Source organism: Anabrus simplex, chromosome 6, assembly GCF_040414725.1.
Source record: "Anabrus simplex isolate iqAnaSimp1 chromosome 6, ASM4041472v1, whole genome shotgun sequence".
In the NCBI taxonomy this organism is placed as follows: domain Eukaryota; kingdom Metazoa; phylum Arthropoda; class Insecta; order Orthoptera; family Tettigoniidae; genus Anabrus; species Anabrus simplex.
In genome coordinates, this window is record NC_090270.1 from 284,333,245 (window position 1) to 284,350,795 (window position 17,551).

Genomic DNA, 17,551 nt, shown 5'->3' on the forward strand with positions numbered 1-17,551 from the left:
CCATGTCCACCGAAAGCTTCTTACCAGGAGGCCTGATCATAAGACTATGACTGGAGTAACGTATTTAAACCCTCTCCGTAAATATTTTAGTGCTGACTGCATGGCTGTTGAAATTCGTGTCCCTGACGTAATTTACTGCTGCGTTATTTATTACGTGATTCATGGTCACATGTGGCCAAAATCTTCATTACTTACTTCATTACTTACGAACTGGCGTGAATGTTACATATTTCGCCATCTGTTGTGTACTTCAAGCAAGTGCCTACTCTTCTATACTTCTGCATTCTGGTTCCGTAGGTGTAAACTCGCTCGCCTCTAGCCCCGCTTCCATCGGGCGAGTTTGCGCACGAAAACATTGTGACTGTGGTCACACTTGAGTTGGCTTCTGGGTGGTCAGCCATTAACGTTTTGGTAGCCGATGATGGAGGAAGCACGGGATGTTTATCCGTTCTGCGTGATGGCTTGTGAGATCCTTATGGATCCTGGATGAAGTTTGGTTTGAGAGGGCTTCCGCCCTCATGGATTTTTAAGGTTTTATAATTATTGGTCCTTTTTATTTACCTCGTTTGGAAATTTCTTCAAGTTATGTGAGTGCCTTCTGACGACTGCTTCTTCTGTAAGTAAGGATATGCTAATCAAGCACTTTTACGCTTCCTGCAAGACACCACGACTCTAAGTGTTATTTTGACTATTTAATTATTTCTTCTACGTGTTTGAACTAAAAATGTTCAAATATGAAAGTTTGTGTGTCGCGTTCCTTGGTTCAAAATTGCATAAGATAATTTCTATACTTTAATCTTGGAGTTTAAAACCTTTATCGGGTCAAAAAAATATGTAAGACACATGAATTTTACTAATGGACTTGCGTCTACTATAAATCTAAATAACTTACATCTGTTCTTGGATATTGTAATTTTACTACTCAGATTTTGGGTACAGGCTTCTAGCCCTAACAAGAAGGGCTTAGTGTAATTTTTTTGGCAGGGTTACTAACCAAGTGAGTTGCTACAAGGATGTAGAAATTACTTCCTTATTCCCCCTTTATTTTACCTTCATTTTCTCCTTCTTAATTATATTCATAAATCATTTTGTTTAGTATTTCCGTGATCTTTCGGCGTCCTGATATTTTTTCTGTCAATACGTAAATGTCTATTGTTGTTCCGTGGCCCATGATCGGCCCTTTTTCGTAACGAGGCTGGCGTGTGTTCGTTGCCATGGGAATCCTAATGCTGATATATGGAGATGCTAATTGTTAGTGGAAATGAAATGTCCTTGTAGAGAATTTAGATTTGAGGGTTGAATTACCTGTTTGATATTTTTAATTATTTTAGGGGATTATTCCCTCCCCTCTGGCATAATTTTTCTTGTCCTGTGACGTTGACCTTACTACAATTTTAAACTTGGAATCATGATCCCAACAGTCTTCCTTCACTTGTGGGAACTCCTTGGATGAAACCTCTAAAGGGTACTTCAGCACCGAAGAAAGTCGAAATTTATGTTTAATTCGTTTCAAATTGGGAAAGGGTATGTAATGGAAGTATGAATACTTCAAGGAGGTTTGATGACAGTTTAAAAAGGTACCTCAGATTTGAGAAGGCAATTTAGAATTGTAGGAAAGTCTGTAACTTTATATGAATTCCTCAATTAATTTTATTAAGACGGTAACTGCGAAAGACGGTCGACCGTAGGTTATTCCTTGTTAAATGAGCACTAAGCTTTACATTTTCTGTTCAGTCATTTCCACCGAGGATACCGCTTTTGTTAAATTGTGATTAATTTAATTTGTTTAATTAAAAGTCTCTTTGAATCCAAATGAAAAGGTGTTATTTCTTTCACTCAGTTTAAGTGATTTGATACCAGGTACCGTTGCTTACTTAAATATCCACGGTTTGTCACGACACCCCTCCAGTAGTTAACGTAAGTTCTTGTTTGTTTGTTTGTTTGTTGATTTGTTTGGTGGAAATTTATGGTGACTGTCTTTCGCTTCCCGTTTCCTGTTTATGAACTAACTCATTTGTGTAACAGCTGGTTCGTAGTTTGACTGCCGTTAGCGTAGTGATGGTGTTTGACTACGTAACGGGTCAAGGCATCATTACAGGGTGAGAATGCGCGATGCCGAAATCGAACTCTCCATTCTCTTTCAGGTTGTTCGTTTACCAGGGAGCGGCGCGCATCAGAAAGGTATGCCGGCGCCATCAAGAAGTTGCCTTCACGCAGACACCCAGGAGGGACAAGGCGGTTGGTACAGAACCAGCCCCCACAGCCCAGAATGCGAGTACGGAGGTAGAGGCGGCCGCAACATGGCGTCGTGATTGCGTGACACAAGTCCTGCGGCCCGGCTTCAAGACGTGGTCGCAGACCAAATCGCCCGACCAAGAACGTCACCCACCTCTACGGGGCACCCAGAACAGACCCGCCGCCCAAGCGCAGACTATGAAGGCGACGCAAAGGGCAGCACGGCGTTCCAAGACTGCAAGCCAAGCCAACCAGCCTGTGAGCACCTCCTCTTCCAAGGGGACGTCCTGTTGTATCCAACAGAACAGGAACCACATCAGAATGCCTGTAGACGCTGCTGACACCAACCAGGGAAGGCTCACTACCTGGGCGTCGTCCGGGACCTTTGTCGCCACCGATGCCAGACAGGAGGAAGGAGCATCAGGCACTGCAGCGCGGCCACACGCTACCTAACGGTCCCCAGGGCGGGAGGATATCTCTCACTTGGAAGAGGCAACTTCCCCGCCAGCAGGTAACAGACGCCACCCACTACGAGGAAGAAGAAGACGCCGGCCCACTATGAGATGGCCACATAGCTGCAGACCGGAACTGACCCCAGGAATGCAGCCAACCGAGGAGCTAATCAGGAGAGGGCCTCAAGGGGGTAGTGGCACTCTAGTGAGATCGAAAAGTCCCCTTCAGTTGCTCTCGCAGTGTTTCCGCTGTGTTAGGTAGAACTACCGTCAGGTAGCTGTGGGCTCCAAGTGAGATGCAACCGCTTTGATGGTCATCACCACTACATGGCTTTCGCAGCACTTACGGAGGCGCTGGTGTGCGCCAACTGTGTGGGGGCTTCCCGAAGAGACCTTCGCTTTCAGCTTCTCCCGCCCGCTGGAGGGAGACAGCTAGCTGGCCACCAGCCAAGAAAGTCGCCAAATTTTTTATTGAACTGGCAGAGAGTCCAAAACGGAGAATCCTCTTCCCAATATTTTGTATGCGCTGGGAGGCTGTCCATTCGAGAACCCTCTCTTCCCGAAAAGTCGGCCTCTAACCTGACCGATAGGGCTCCTCCAAGGGACCGTTTGTGAGGTTAGGTAAGCGGCTGTAGGTTAGGTTAGATTAAGACGTCATGATGACGACCTAACCCCACCTAGGGGTCACTCAAACGTTAGGACTCCCCCATGGGGAGTCTGTTACTTCAGCGCCTGCACGAGGAAAATACTGATTCAGCAGAAATTCAAGTTTCCCTCTAAAACCGTAGGAAGATGATGTTTCAGCGCCCATTCTGCTTGAACATACTTTGCTCTTCTTCTAAGAATTATTTCAGTATTTTCTTTCCGTTTCCTTGTTGAAGGGATTCCGCATTATACAAACGTAAGAGTATTGTAACATGGTAAACTTCGCCGGGACCAAGAAAATGTCCGTAGTGGTCACGTTTCCGGTTTATTCAAGATCCGCTTTGAGCAGGTTTTATTGTAGCTGCATTAAAAGTGAATTCAATTTTGAGGGAGACATGAACAAATCTTTATTATGATAAAGTATACAGCTTAGTTTTTGTTTACTCTTGCCCTGTAAAACGTCCAAAGAAGAGGGATCCTCCTGTTAATTCGTCCAGAATGATGAACATGAAAGGATGGTCTGCTCTGAAGTATTGGACAAGTGGGGGTGCCAAAGGCCAGGTTCCTCCCACCCAGGCTAGAATGAACAAAGAAAAACAATTATATACAGTATTATACAGTAACGCTCATACCGAGGGATTAGGAAATCAGGTTTAGGTTATTACAGGTAATCCCAAATATTTATGTCAACAATCGTGCCACAGTGGGAATTTATACTGGAGTAAGTTCTTCGTGAGTCATAATTCACGATAGTATTTTACTAAGATTAATCTTATACGAATATGAGGGAATATTAGTACGAACACGAGAAAAAATAACAGATAACAAGGTAAAAGATAATGATGTCATCATCGTTCTGTGCATCTCCTACAAGGAATAATCGATTTTGCCAGGAGGAGACGGTACTATATGCCATCATAACACTAAGTGAACCTTGTACTCGTTTCCAATTTTGTCAACTTGAATTATAGAAGGCTTAACATGTTTGTGTTATTTTCTAGAGTAAATTAATAATATTTGTATTAAAATCGAGTCAAATAAACTATGAAAACATTCTTTTTCTCCACTGAAAAGTTTCATGTTTGCGACATAGTGTCCTATACATCCGATGCGCAGAGCTGTTCTTTGTCTCCAGTATTATGTTAATTAAAGTTAATTAAAATGTATTATATTGGTTAGTAAAAAGAAACACGATTTCTCAAAAACTGAAATTCGTGCCTTACGGAAATCTTAATCCTGCTCCTTTCCTTGTGCCAGTGTTCCAAGAATCGACGTGAAGTTCCCACGCGCAAGGCTACGCTGATGCGCTAAATAAGAAACACTGCTGATATTAAAGCAATGCAACCTTATTCTCAAAACGTACCAGGACTGACCCTCTCCCAATGATCTTCTTTGGCGAAGTGATCCGGTGGAAAAATGCTACCAAATATCTAGGAGTTACACAAGACAAAGGAATCACCTTCAAAGACAACTGAAATTCGATTTCGGCCAAAGCGAATAGACGCTTATCGGTAATTATACCTCTCAAGAAAGCCGATCAAGGCCTTAATCTAGAAAACAGGCTCATGCTGTGCAAGACCTCCCTCCGACCAAGCCTAGAGTATTCAAGTTTGGTCTGGGGAGTGGCAGTCAAAACTCACCCAGATTAGGTGCAGCGCACACAAAACCGTGTGCTGCTGCGTCTTATCTGTGGTGTACACTGGCATGCACGGAATAGGAACATCCATCAATACCTGAAGATTGATGAGATTAGCTCCAGAATGAAACAGACGTCCCGGAAATTTTTTTCTGTACCAATTCATAAGGCCAACGCCCTTATCACCACGTTGGGAAATTACTATACCCCTCTGTCTTGGCTAAAAGCGTCCCAAGGTTATCCTAAATTAGTCGCCCCTAAAAAGGTTGCAGGTCGCATTCTGACCAGTTCCGATTCCGTTTCAACAGGTCCTCACCCTCATTCATCAGTGCAGTTTTTAGCTAAACCATGATCATAAATAGCACCCAAGACCCAATTCCGGTCGGAGGGCTGAGATCCTCAACAGAAATGGTGCGTCCGTGTTCTGCTTGAGACTTGAGGCATGACCACCAAGAATGTGGGCAATCCGTTGGCCAACATCTTTGAGAAAATTGAGGTCACCGGGTGAGTTGGCAGCGTGGTTAGGGGCACGCAGGTGTGTGCTCGCATACGGGAGATATTGGGTTCGAACTTCACTGTTGGCAGCCTGTAGATGGTTTTAAGTGGTTTCCTATTTTCACACCAGGCAAATGCTGGGACTGTACCTTAATTAAGGCCACGCCCGCTTCCTTCCCATTCCTAGACCTTTCCTATCCCATCTTCGCCATAAGTCCTATCTGTGTTGGTGCGATGTAAACAAATTTTAAGAAAGAGAGGTCATCAGTACACCAGGTATCAGTGGACTCAATGGCTACTGGATGGAAGGAGGATTGTCCAACAAAGGATTATACTTTCTTCTCTGAATATTCTTCCTACTCTTGGCTGCATTTACATCACTCATTGATGTAAGGGGAAGACTGGACCGGGTGAAGGTGTCGGCAACGGTAAAATCACACAGGACAGACCTATCCGTTTTCCATGGCATATATGTCATTCCGTCGGAACTGTTACCGTATGAACAGCAGCTACCAATTTGCTTTCACGTAGGATGAACTTCCGCTGAAGCGAGAGTGGAGACCAAGAGATGGCGAACGCATGCTTGGAGTCACGCACCAGATTCCGGAGAGGAAGCAGCGAAGAGCCGGGCTTAGTCCCGAAAACTCCTGCAGAAGCGATTGGGGATGACTGGTACGATGAATATCCCAAGAAGCTTGAACACTTCTTTTGCATTTATCAGGGGGAACTACGCTACCAACGCTTGAACGCCAAGTTACCCTCTCATGTACAGCAACATTCGGGTCCTTGCACCCTTCAGGCGGAAGGAGAGCCTTGACGAGAAGAAGAAAATTGACGGAATCACCAAAACCGCAGCACAGCAAGTGCCGAGGCCAGCAGAACCAAAGGGAAGAGAAACCTGTAATCAGACACTGCCACTCAAGGAGCAACTGAGAGTGGTCTGGAGGCCAGCTTTTAAAACATAATCGAATTCCATTAATAGTGGGGTCCCAAGCGTAGAATGTGCACAACACAGGAAGTAGTAGAATACTATCCGTGACTGGGAGGGAAGTGTTCATTCATTTATTCATGCATGCATGACAATATTATTCGGTCATGGAATCATAAAAAAAAAACTCATTCATGCATTTATGTACACCTATGTATAGTGTCTGTGAAAATGGAGGAGAACTCTGTACAGACTTATGATAAATAAATAAATAGTAGAATAGTTATGGGATGGAAAACGATGCACGAAGTAAGAAGAAAGCTGAACATACCGAAATCATGGAAGGACGTGAAATAGGCAACTTCAGTTTCGAAGTTCCCTCAGCCAATATCACGCACAGAATTCCCGGGTGTAGCACTGCACCAATCAGGCAATTAGTGGATTGTGTTCGAAGAAGACTTCCAGGGGCAGAATAATTAAATGGTCGTATAATATCTTGTTAACGATAAACGCCAAGAAACCCCACTTCGGACTTAGAAAATTTAAGCTTATGCGCGACTTTTTTTCTAGAGGTGAAAGTACGATGTCAGGTTCATCAGCACTGTTACGATCATCCAAATACCAAATGTTTAACTCAGTACTGATGAATTAACTGCGAAAAGAGCAGGTCTGTTGTATCATCTTCTTGAATTACACGATAATGTATAATTTCTCCACTCGGAAGAATGGTCAATATGTTGGGAATATCACTGTTAGCCATAGGGATAGATGGAAAGAAACTCATCCTTCACGGCCAACAACATAGTATCACGATGTAACTGGTCGAAAACATTACGAAATCTATTCCGACAAAAGCTTTCACGCACCGATGAGGAGATGTATGATAGAAACGTGCGGAATGGACAGCATCTTCAGGACCATTGGGAAAGCATCGGGAACTCAAATTTGGTGAGGAGACAACAAGTCCATAGCTGGTGGTGTACGGTTTCTGTAGCATAAGATTTCCTCAGCCAACTGACGTCAAATGCGAATGCCACCACATTTCTTCTTCAGAGCGGTAAGTGAGCCAGAGAAAGAGGTGGGCGTACTTCGAAATAGACTCAAACTAGAGATGATGAAGTGAAGCAAAACACGAAATGATTTTATAAGTTGCTCCTTCGAATCAAGCTCTAGGCATTGTAAAATTTATTTCAGTATCTATGGACGAAGGTCGTTCAGTCCATCAGCAGGTCCAGAAGAAAAAAAGAGTTGGCATTAAGAAGTTCTGTGGTCGTCACCCCAGGAACAAAGGTTTGTATATTCGGATGATCCCGAAAACCGCCTGAACCTGAGTGGGCAGCGTCTTTCTCACGAAGGGCTTCCAATACAGGAGCATCAGGCTTGGTGACGGTGTAATTAGAAATAAGGAAACGAACTGTCACCGTTGGCAAGTTTGTTCTCCACTATCTTGACATCGGCTAAACTGACGGAAGATTGAGAGTTCCCAACATGTACAGAAGGGCAGGGTACGGCATCACGGTGGATGTGATTCCGATTTTAAATTGACAAGAAACGAACCAATTTTCGATAGGGGCAAATTTTCAGTTCGATACTGTTGGTGGGTGTACATCTCGAGGAGCCGTGTCGATGATCTTTCATGACGTGGGGAAGCTAGGAACTTTCTGTAGGTATATCAAAATGTGCCACTTGAATATACCGTATAACGCAAATTTCTTAAAAAGTTGAGGACCAATTCTCATAGATACTGTAATGTAGATATTCACCACCTAGAAAATAATTATTTCTGAGTATTCATTAAAAAATCACCTGCTCAATGCAGGAATTTTTGCTAAAATATATTGTCCAAGATATTTAATCAAATTCCCGTTTTTGATGTTCTCAGGGTCTTAAAATAAGCCACTGTGCTTGTATTCTATTTCATTATTTCTAGTAATACGGAAATTCCGTGATTCATAGAGGAATAGGAAGCACCTGAATTGAATCGTTGGACAGAGGATTACTTTGAGCAACTTTTACTTTAACTAATTTCGAAATTTCCTTCCTTTCTTAACATAGAGAGAGAGAAATTTAATAGTATAACAAAGAACAGTTGAAAATATTAACAACGAGATCGTCAGTTCTACCAGTACCCTGGACCTAGAAGTCCTAAATCGGGTATAAAATAACTCGGGAGAAACTCCCAGCCGTTCAAAAACATACGAAAGAGCTTAACTGCTCCTGATAACTATCATTTTACGAAACAGCACAATTGCTCCGAACAAGTACACTTTATAGGTGTCTCAGGTCCAAAATGCAAGATTCTAGCCGCGAGCAGGCAATCAGCTGCTTTTTGCACTCTTGATTACAGCAGGAAAACCATAGGGTGACCCCACTTCAAAGTGTTCATACGCGATTGCCCCACAGTGGGCTTATCTATTGCAAAGTTCCGCAATAAGTATCATTACTCTTTCCAAAGGGAACCAAAACTCAGACACAGTTACTCTAAGAATTGTACAGAATAAACCGGGGTATAATTACCCATACTACAAGGCTTTAAGAATAAAAAAATGACACATAACAGGCCATTAACAAAAGGCAAGCAGGCGAAACACCAGCCCTCCTTAAAGGAACATTCTGGAAATGACAAGAATATACGCGGTCTTAAGGCTGAATGATACAGAGGGTAACCCCATACCAAAAGGGTGACTAAGGGTGGAACATTTTAAAAGCCGAGACAAGATTTCCAAAGTTAGAGGTTGAAAACTTTAGTCACCCAACACAAAAGTTGAGGGGGAGACAACTGAGGTCGCCACTCGTGCTCTCTTAAATTAAACGTTTTGTAAGTAGGGAATGGAAATAGAGTTCTGAGACTGCGCAGAAGGTCTACATTTAATTCCCAAAAAGAAAAGATTACATGCTAGATATTTTTAAAAACCCGCCGAAACCTTCCACCCGCAAACACTGTCACGTGCTTATGTAAATTCTGCCATTACCATGTGGCGCTGAATCTTCTTCAAACCGGCTGTGACCTATCTTCCTAGCCCTCTCTGGCCTCCGTTAAGTTGCACTCTCAAGAACTGGAGCAATTCAGACAAGACGGCCCTAAAGTGCCCTCCTTAAATAGTTCCGTACTGGAAGGTTCCGGAATAAATTAAAATACAATACTCTAATTGGCTGAATTTTTATACACACCCCTGGGTTAGATTGGGTAGAGAATGTAGTTAAAAGCATGTGATAGGTAGACTACAATAGGGAACATGCATAATTTTCAAAGATATTTTTTTGAAAAGTACACCAATGAAATAGTACGTAAACGTATTGCATTGTGGTAAGTTGCCTTGTTTTCTACCATTAAATAAATATTTAATAGTGCCTTTCCGCAAGGCGAGTGAAACGGACTCTGACGTAAGCAGCGCGCTGTGACGTCACGATCCAGTACCGCATGTAGCTCTACCAGCCGTTGTGCATCAGCCGTTGCTAAAAGCCGATTGTTTATTATTTATGATCGCGAATAACTTCGAAATGACAGAAGAAAGGTTCAAAACAGCACAGTCAGACAATCTGCCAGGTGTAGATGTCATCATTCTTGAAAAATAGTGACTTTTGTGGCCGCAGAAATTCGTGGATAAAAAGCAAGTTTGTAAGTGGCGTCTTTTATATACGTGCAATGCACTGTAACGCATAGTATTAGGATAACAACGAACCTGGATAGATATCACATCACTTTCAACATTTCCTTCTAGACTGATTCCTATATTAAAGAATAACATTATATTTTCTGGCTTTCAGCATTAGTAAAGTAAGAAATCGGATTTAAGCACAAACATAAACATATAGGTAGTATTATAGTACTAGTCCGCCTCTGTGGTGTAGTGGTTAATGTGTGCCACTCCCGGAGGCCCGGTTTCGATTCCCGGCTCTGCCATGAAAGTTGAAAACAAATAGTACGACGGCTGGAACGGGGTCTACTCAGCCTCAGGAGGTCAACTGAGTAGAGGGGTTTCGAATCCCACCTCAGCCATCCTCGAAGTGGTTTTTCGTATTTTCCCACTTCTCCTCCAGGCACCTAAGGCCACGGCCGTTTCCTTCCCTCTTTCTTGTCTATCCCCCCATCCTCCAACAAGGCCCCTGTTGAGCATAGCAGGTGAGGCCGCCTGGGCGAGGTAATGACCCTCCTCACCAGTTTCATCACCATACCCAAAGTCTCACGTTCCAGGACACTGCCCTTGAAGCTTTAGCGGTGAAATCCCTCGTGGAGTGCGAGAGAAAACCAACCCTGAATGATAAACTGATTAAGAAAGAAAGAAAGATCATTGTACTATAGGGCTATAATCTATCATTCCCAAAAAATACACAGGGTGTTAGGTGTATACGTGCAGATATTTCTTGTAGCAATAGAGAACGATGTGACGAACCACTATATATCAAACTTTTAGTATTCCGCGGAAGTTATTTCCGAGAGCAAAGTGATATGATGTTTTTAGAATAGGTAGTATGCCTCGTTCTGCGAATGAATAGCTTTCCGTTGATAACAGGCAAGTCACGCGCCATCCGTGCCAAACTGGTTTCTGTTTATGTTTCAGAGCAGATATACTACTGTAACAGCTGAACGCTACCTTTGCATTGCCACGAGATGTTACGTAATATACTTGCCAAACTGGTTTTATGTTTACGAGCAACTGAACTACGATAACAGCTGAAGGCTGCTACCGGTGTTCACCATGTTACGTTACATTCTCGCCAGACTGGTTTTGTTGTTAGTATTTAGTTTCCGTCAGACAACCCTAGTTATCGGTTTCGGACCCTGGAGCTGTATCGAATTGTCAGCGTTAATACTGGTTCATTTGCTGTTACGTCATTTAGGGGACTGGGATATCTGTGGTCGTCAGCCCCGTGGTCTAGTGAGTATGGAAATGGCCTGAAAACCTATGTCTTTACGCCAACGAAAGCAAGCATGGGATTGAATTGAATTAGGCAAGCACAGCCAACGTTTTACTTCAAACGAATAATGGACATGTTATACAAATAAATAAATTAAACGTACCTACATTTCGTGCCTCCTGCCGGGCTGTGTGGCTCAGAAGGTTGAGGTGCTGGTCCTTTGACTCCAACCTCGCAGGTTCGAACTTGGCCCAGTCCGGTAGTTTTTGAATGTGCTCAAATACGTCACACTCGTGCCGGTAGATTTAGTGGCACGTAAATAGAACCCCTGCGAGACTAAATTCCGGCACCTCATCCTCTCCGAAAACCGTAAACGTAACGCAAATACCGTTATTATTATTATTATTATTATTATTATTATTATTATTATTATTATTATTATTATTATTATTATTATTATTATTGACTACTCGCCAATAATGTCTGCCTAGAAAATACTTCTCATCGTTTATAACTATGGATCTCGACAGTTGTATAATGTCATAATTATGATGATTTTCAAAATTGCCTTTAAGTCGCACCTACACAGATATGTCTTATGGCGACGATGGGACAGAAAACGTGTAGAAGTGAGAAGGAAGCGTTCGTGACCTAAATGAGGTTCAGCTCCAGCATTTTCCTGATGTGAAAATGGGAAACCACGGAGAACCATCTTCAGGGCTGTCGACAGTGGAGTTCGAACCCAGTATCTCACCATTGAAAGTTCACAATTTCGCGCCCCTAACCGCACGACCAACGTATTCCAAGCTCTAATGCCGGGTTGAGTACCCCGGACGATAGAGCGCTGGTATTCTGATCCCATCTTGGCAGGTTCGATGGAGGCTCAATTCGAGGGTATTTGAAGGTGCTGAAATACGCCAGTTTCGTGTCTGTAGATTTACTTGCATTAAAAAAGTCCTGCGGTACAACATTCCAGCACCTCGGCGTCTCCAAAACCCGCCAAAGTAGTTATTGGGACGTAAAAAGTTACATTATTATTTCGTGCTTGCAAACGAAAAGCATATGTGTAATGGTAAAATAAAGCAAAATAAAAGTGGCCAGTCTGAGTTGCTCAGACGTTTAAAGTACTGGTTTCTTGTTTCCAACTTAGCAGGCTCGATCTTGGGTCCGTCCGGTGGCATTCGAAGGTGCTCGTCAGCCTCGTGTCGGTAGATTTACTGGCACGTAAAAATAACTCCTGCGGGACTAAATTACAGCGCCTCCAGAAACAGTATGAGTAGTTAGTGGGACGTAAAGCAAATAACATTACCGGTATTATTATTATTATTATTATTATTATTATTATTATTATTATTATTATTCACCTGTTCATACTTTCGTCTTATTCCTCTTTTTACTCTCCTTTTAAGTCGTATACTTGTTATTCATATTTGATGTTTTGTTATTAATATTATTGTTATTTTTATATAATTATTATTTTTATTATTTAGTTTATTTCGTTTATTTATAACATCTCTTTAGCTTCATGTGACACAATACTTTTTCCGTCTTTAATTCACCGTTTGTGTCGTGTGCCGGTTTACTTCTGTCCTGTGCTTCAAGACAGTGCTGCAAGATCTGTGTTTGTTTCCCCAGCCCGGGTGTGTTTCGTTTCTCATGTGACAGAGTTAGATCTTACGTTCTGTTACATGTTTAAGTTTGGCCTTGTGATACATCGCCTTTAATCTGCTCTGTAGCCTTTAAAAGTGTAGCATGGTCAATGACCTCAGTGCTTGTTTTGTTCACATATCTGGACTAAGAACTCGTCTCACTCGGCACAGCAAGTTCAAGGCCAACCACTTCTATCTGTTTGTTTATTTATTTACCCAGGTATGTATGTCAACATTGTACTATGTCAACATCGTACCATGAAAACGTACTCAATAAACGGTGTGTAATGGTCCTGGGTGGTGTGTTCTGCGGGCCTCCTCTGGGGTCCGTGTTGTTGCTGCGGTTATCTCTCTGCGCGTTCAGGTATTTACTAACATGTTCAATTCAATTTATTGTATGTACAAGACATACGTCCAACTTGAATTATTTCATCCTCACAACTCTACTTCCTTACTCCATGGCCCAAGAGCTACACGTATAGCTGACGGCCCACCCACCCCTCTACGAGTGTGGGAATGAAATAACTAATTTGATTGAATTTTTTTCACATTTCAGTAGTGATGAATATAAAACAAGCATTTTTTGAATTTTTATACGTGTTAATGATGATGATTGCTGTTTTAAGGTCATCGGCCCTTAAAAACGCAAAGTATCTTCTGTTTTAACTCGTAGTGAAAAAGAAACAAAATATAAATTTCTCGAACACACGTAAAGAACCAAAAAACCGAGCTCGATAGCTGCAGTCACTTAAGTGCGGCCAGTATCCAGTATTCGGGAGATAGTAGGTTCGAACCCCACTGTCGGCAGCCCTGAATATGGTTTTCCGTGGTTTCCCATTTTCACACCAGGCAAATGGTGGGGCTGTACCTTAATTAAGGCATGGCCGCTTCCTTCCCACTCCTAGCCCTTTCCTGTCCCATCGTCGAAATAAGACGTATCTGTGTCGGTGCAACGTAAAGCAAGTAGCAAAAAAAAAACCTAAACCACATGCAGTGTAGGATTGAGCAACTGCCGAAATGCGTTCAAGGTCAATGTCTAGCGTTTTAACAAGCACGTCTTCCGCACTCGCGCACTGAAACTCCCGACTTATAATTTTTGTTACCGGTACATCAATTTCCCTGCTCGGATTTATGAGAATATCGACCTATCGAGACTCAAAATACTAAGGCGATACTGTACTGTACTCCCAAGCCATTACGTTGCAGAAATGGTGTAACATCTGACATACCAAAGTAAAACTCGTAGCAATTGTTCAAAGTGATCACCCTGGGCTTCCCTGCAGGCTTCACTTCTCCGAATCCAGTTGCGACGCATTCGAGCCAAGACACCAGGGTTGTGTCCGACTCGTTGGCTGAACGGTCAGCGTACTGGCCTTCCCTTCAGAGGGACCCGGGTTCGATTCCCGGCCGGGTCGGGGATTTTAACCTTAACTGGTTAATTCCAGTGGCACGGGGGCTGAGTGTATGTGTTGTCTTCATCATCATTTCATCCTCATCACGACGCGTAGGTCGCCTATGAGAGTCAAATGGAAAGACCTGCACCTGGCGAGCCGAACTCGTCCTGGGATATCCCGACACTAAGAGCCATACGACATTTCATTTCATTTCATTTCATTCCACCAGGGTTGTTCAGAATATCCTCTGCTGCTTAAACAATACGTTCACGGAAGTCGTCCGAAGTGGTTACTTCAGTTCGATATACTTTGTGTTTCATGTTCCCCCAGACATTAAAGTCCATTTGAATAAGGTCTGGAGATCTGGCTGGCCAATTGATAGTTCCACATCGTCCTGTCCACCGTTGAGGAAATGTCTGCACCATCGTGTAAAATCCACGTGGTTCTGCGTAGTCGAAGCGACACGTCCTCTGAAAGCTCAAGTAACGTACTGTATCTACAGGAGCAAGGTAACATTAATAAAAAGATGATTAGTCCACGTAACCGACTTCCTACTACACCCATCCAGGTATTAATTCATAACCGGTGCTGGAAATTGCCTTCTCCTAATGAATGGGGATGTTCCACAGCCCATGAGTGGGATATAGTGGGTTCGAACTCCTCTGTCGGCAGCCCTAAATACGGTTTTCCGTGGTTTGCCATGTTCACACCAGGCAAATGCTGGTGCTGTTCCTTAATTAAGGCCACGGTTGCTTCTTCACGATCCTAGCCCTTTCCTGTCCCGTCGTCGCCGTAAGATCTATCTGTGTCGTGGCGACGTACATCAACTCGTAAGAAAATGGTAATCAGCTGTCAAAGACACTGCACCCGTTGAATATCGTCAGGATGCACTCGTTCTTCATGCAGTGTCCTACGTATGGTCCAAGTTGGTACACCAACGGCACGTGTTATACTACGCGTACGGCGCCCGGGATCATCGTTTACTATTGTTAGGATACCCGGCTCCATGGCAAAACGGTTAGCGTGCTGGCCTTTGGTTACAGGGGTCCCGGGTTCGATTCCCGGCAGGGTCGGTATTTGAACCATCATGGTTATTTTCCCTGGCATGGGGCTGGGTGTATGTGTTGTCTTCATCCTCGTTTGATTATCATCAAGATGCACAGGTCACCTACGGGAGTCAAACCAAAAGACATGCACCTAGCGAGCTGAACACGTCCTGGGATCTCCCGGCACTAATATCCATACGCCATTTCATTTCCATTGTCAGGATGTCTTCTTCCGCGTCTAGAATTACACGTGGCCGTTTAGGCCATCGCTTCTGAAAGCGTGATGTAACACACCCTGCATCGCGAATACGCTGCAGTACAGCAAGTATCGTTGCTGGATTCGGCACCCGTCTGTTGGAAAGCCTTTTCCGTTAGATTCATGGAGGGCGACACGTGTTCTGTTCTGCCACACGATACACTAGCAGCATATCATGGTATTCGTGGTATTCATACACTGGCATTATTCAAATACTACTACTACGAAGTAACTCGCGTGCTAGTACGGACGATAATTCGCCTCTCTGACAGCTGTTATTCAGGTCAAGGTCAGACAGACAGCTCATACCTCTAGTCCGGTGGTTTCATGTAGGGGCAGGAACCCGTCCCACCACACCCCCGTCGCTAGAAACAGCAGACGACCAACCGGCCCGTGACAGGTCTAGTGAATTTGTCAAACTGCTTACGTGAAATATTCTCCCACAGTGTGATTTCAATACCATGGATTCTTGGGAGACCAACTCGCCGTATGCAGAAACACCCCGTGTTGACGTGTACGTAAATAAAGTTTCTTACGTCAACGAAAGAATGCGTGGGATAGGATTTCCAAGTGAGTAGTATCAGAACTGAATTGTCAAAGCACATCGAACGTTTTGCTTCACATCAATAAGGGACATGTTATAAAAATAAATAAATTAAACGTACCTCCTTTTCGTGCTTCCAAACGAAAAGAACTTGTTTAATGGTAAATTAAAGCATTCTGCTTTTGCAGTGCCTATTAAACGTATCAAAATAAATGTTGCCAGGCTGAGTGGCTCAGACGGTTCAAGCTCTGGTTTAATGAACTTAGCAGGCTCGATCCTGGCTCAGTCCGCTGGTATTTGAAGGTGCTCAAATACGTCCGCTTCTGATCGGTAGAATTACAGGCACGTTAAAGAATACCCGTGGGCAAAATTCCGAAACCGCGCGTCTCCATTGGCACGTAAACATTTATTATTATTATTATTATTATTATTATTATTATTATTATTATTATTATTATTATTATTATTATTATTATTATTATTATTATTATTATTATTGAGCGAGTTGGCCGTGTGATTAGGAGCGCGCGGCTGTCAGCTTGCATTCGTCGTAAAGCCATCTACCAATATTATAATAAAAACTGTGTTAGTCCATTATTACTATTACGAAAATAAAAGTTAAACTCCCCACTCAAACTTCGTAGCTGGTAATCTGTCAGAAAACACTAAAGAAAATAGTGAACTTTTAACAAGTCCGAATTATTATTAATCTTATAATTGCGGACATGTCTCCGGAATTACCGAAACATGTACTTACAAATTGTTTTACGTCGCACCGACACAAGTAGGTCTTACGGCGACGATGGGAGCGAAAAGGGATACAAGTGGGAAGGAAGCGTTCGAGACCTTAATAAAGGTACAGGCCCAGTATTTCCCTGATGTGAAAATGGGAAATTACGGAAAACCATCTTCCCGGCTGCCGACAGCGGAGTTCGAATCCACTATCACCAAAATGCAAGGTCACAGCTGCGCGCCTCTAACCACACGACCAACTTATTCCAACCTCTAATGCCGGACTGAGTAGCTCGGACGATAGAGCGCTGGTCTTCTGATCCCACCTTGGCAGGTTCGATGGCGGCTCAGTTCGGTGGTATTTGAAGGTGCTCAAATAAGCCAGTCTCGTGTCTGTAGATTTACTTGAATTAAAAAAACACTGCGGTAAAAAATTCTGGCATTTCAGCGTCTCCGAAAACCGTGAAAATTAGTTAGTGGAACGTAAAGACATTATTATTATTATTATTATTATTATTATTATTATTATTATTATTATTAGTAGTAGTAGTAGTAATATTATTATGATTACGGAAGTTCTAATTAAGCGGCTCCATTACAGTCATCACTTTACCTATCGGCACTTACTGTCCAGTAATAAGCCTTCTGTCCGCCTCTGTGGTATAGTGGTTAGTGTGAT

General features: G+C 43.0%; 1 protein-coding gene across 1 annotated transcript in view; it reads right to left on the reverse strand.

The window, feature by feature from the left end:
• Positions 1–3,733: 3,733 nt before the first annotated feature.
• The window catches only part of LOC136875750 (serpin B3), a 162,092-nt gene continuing 148,274 nt past the window's right edge, over positions 3,734–17,551 (reverse strand). Inside the window, exon 8 of the mRNA XM_067149324.2 lies at positions 3,734–3,909. Within this exon, the coding sequence (XP_067005425.2) occupies positions 3,773–3,909 (137 nt within the window). The 3' untranslated portion in view covers positions 3,734–3,772. The remainder of the gene's footprint in view (positions 3,910–17,551) is intronic.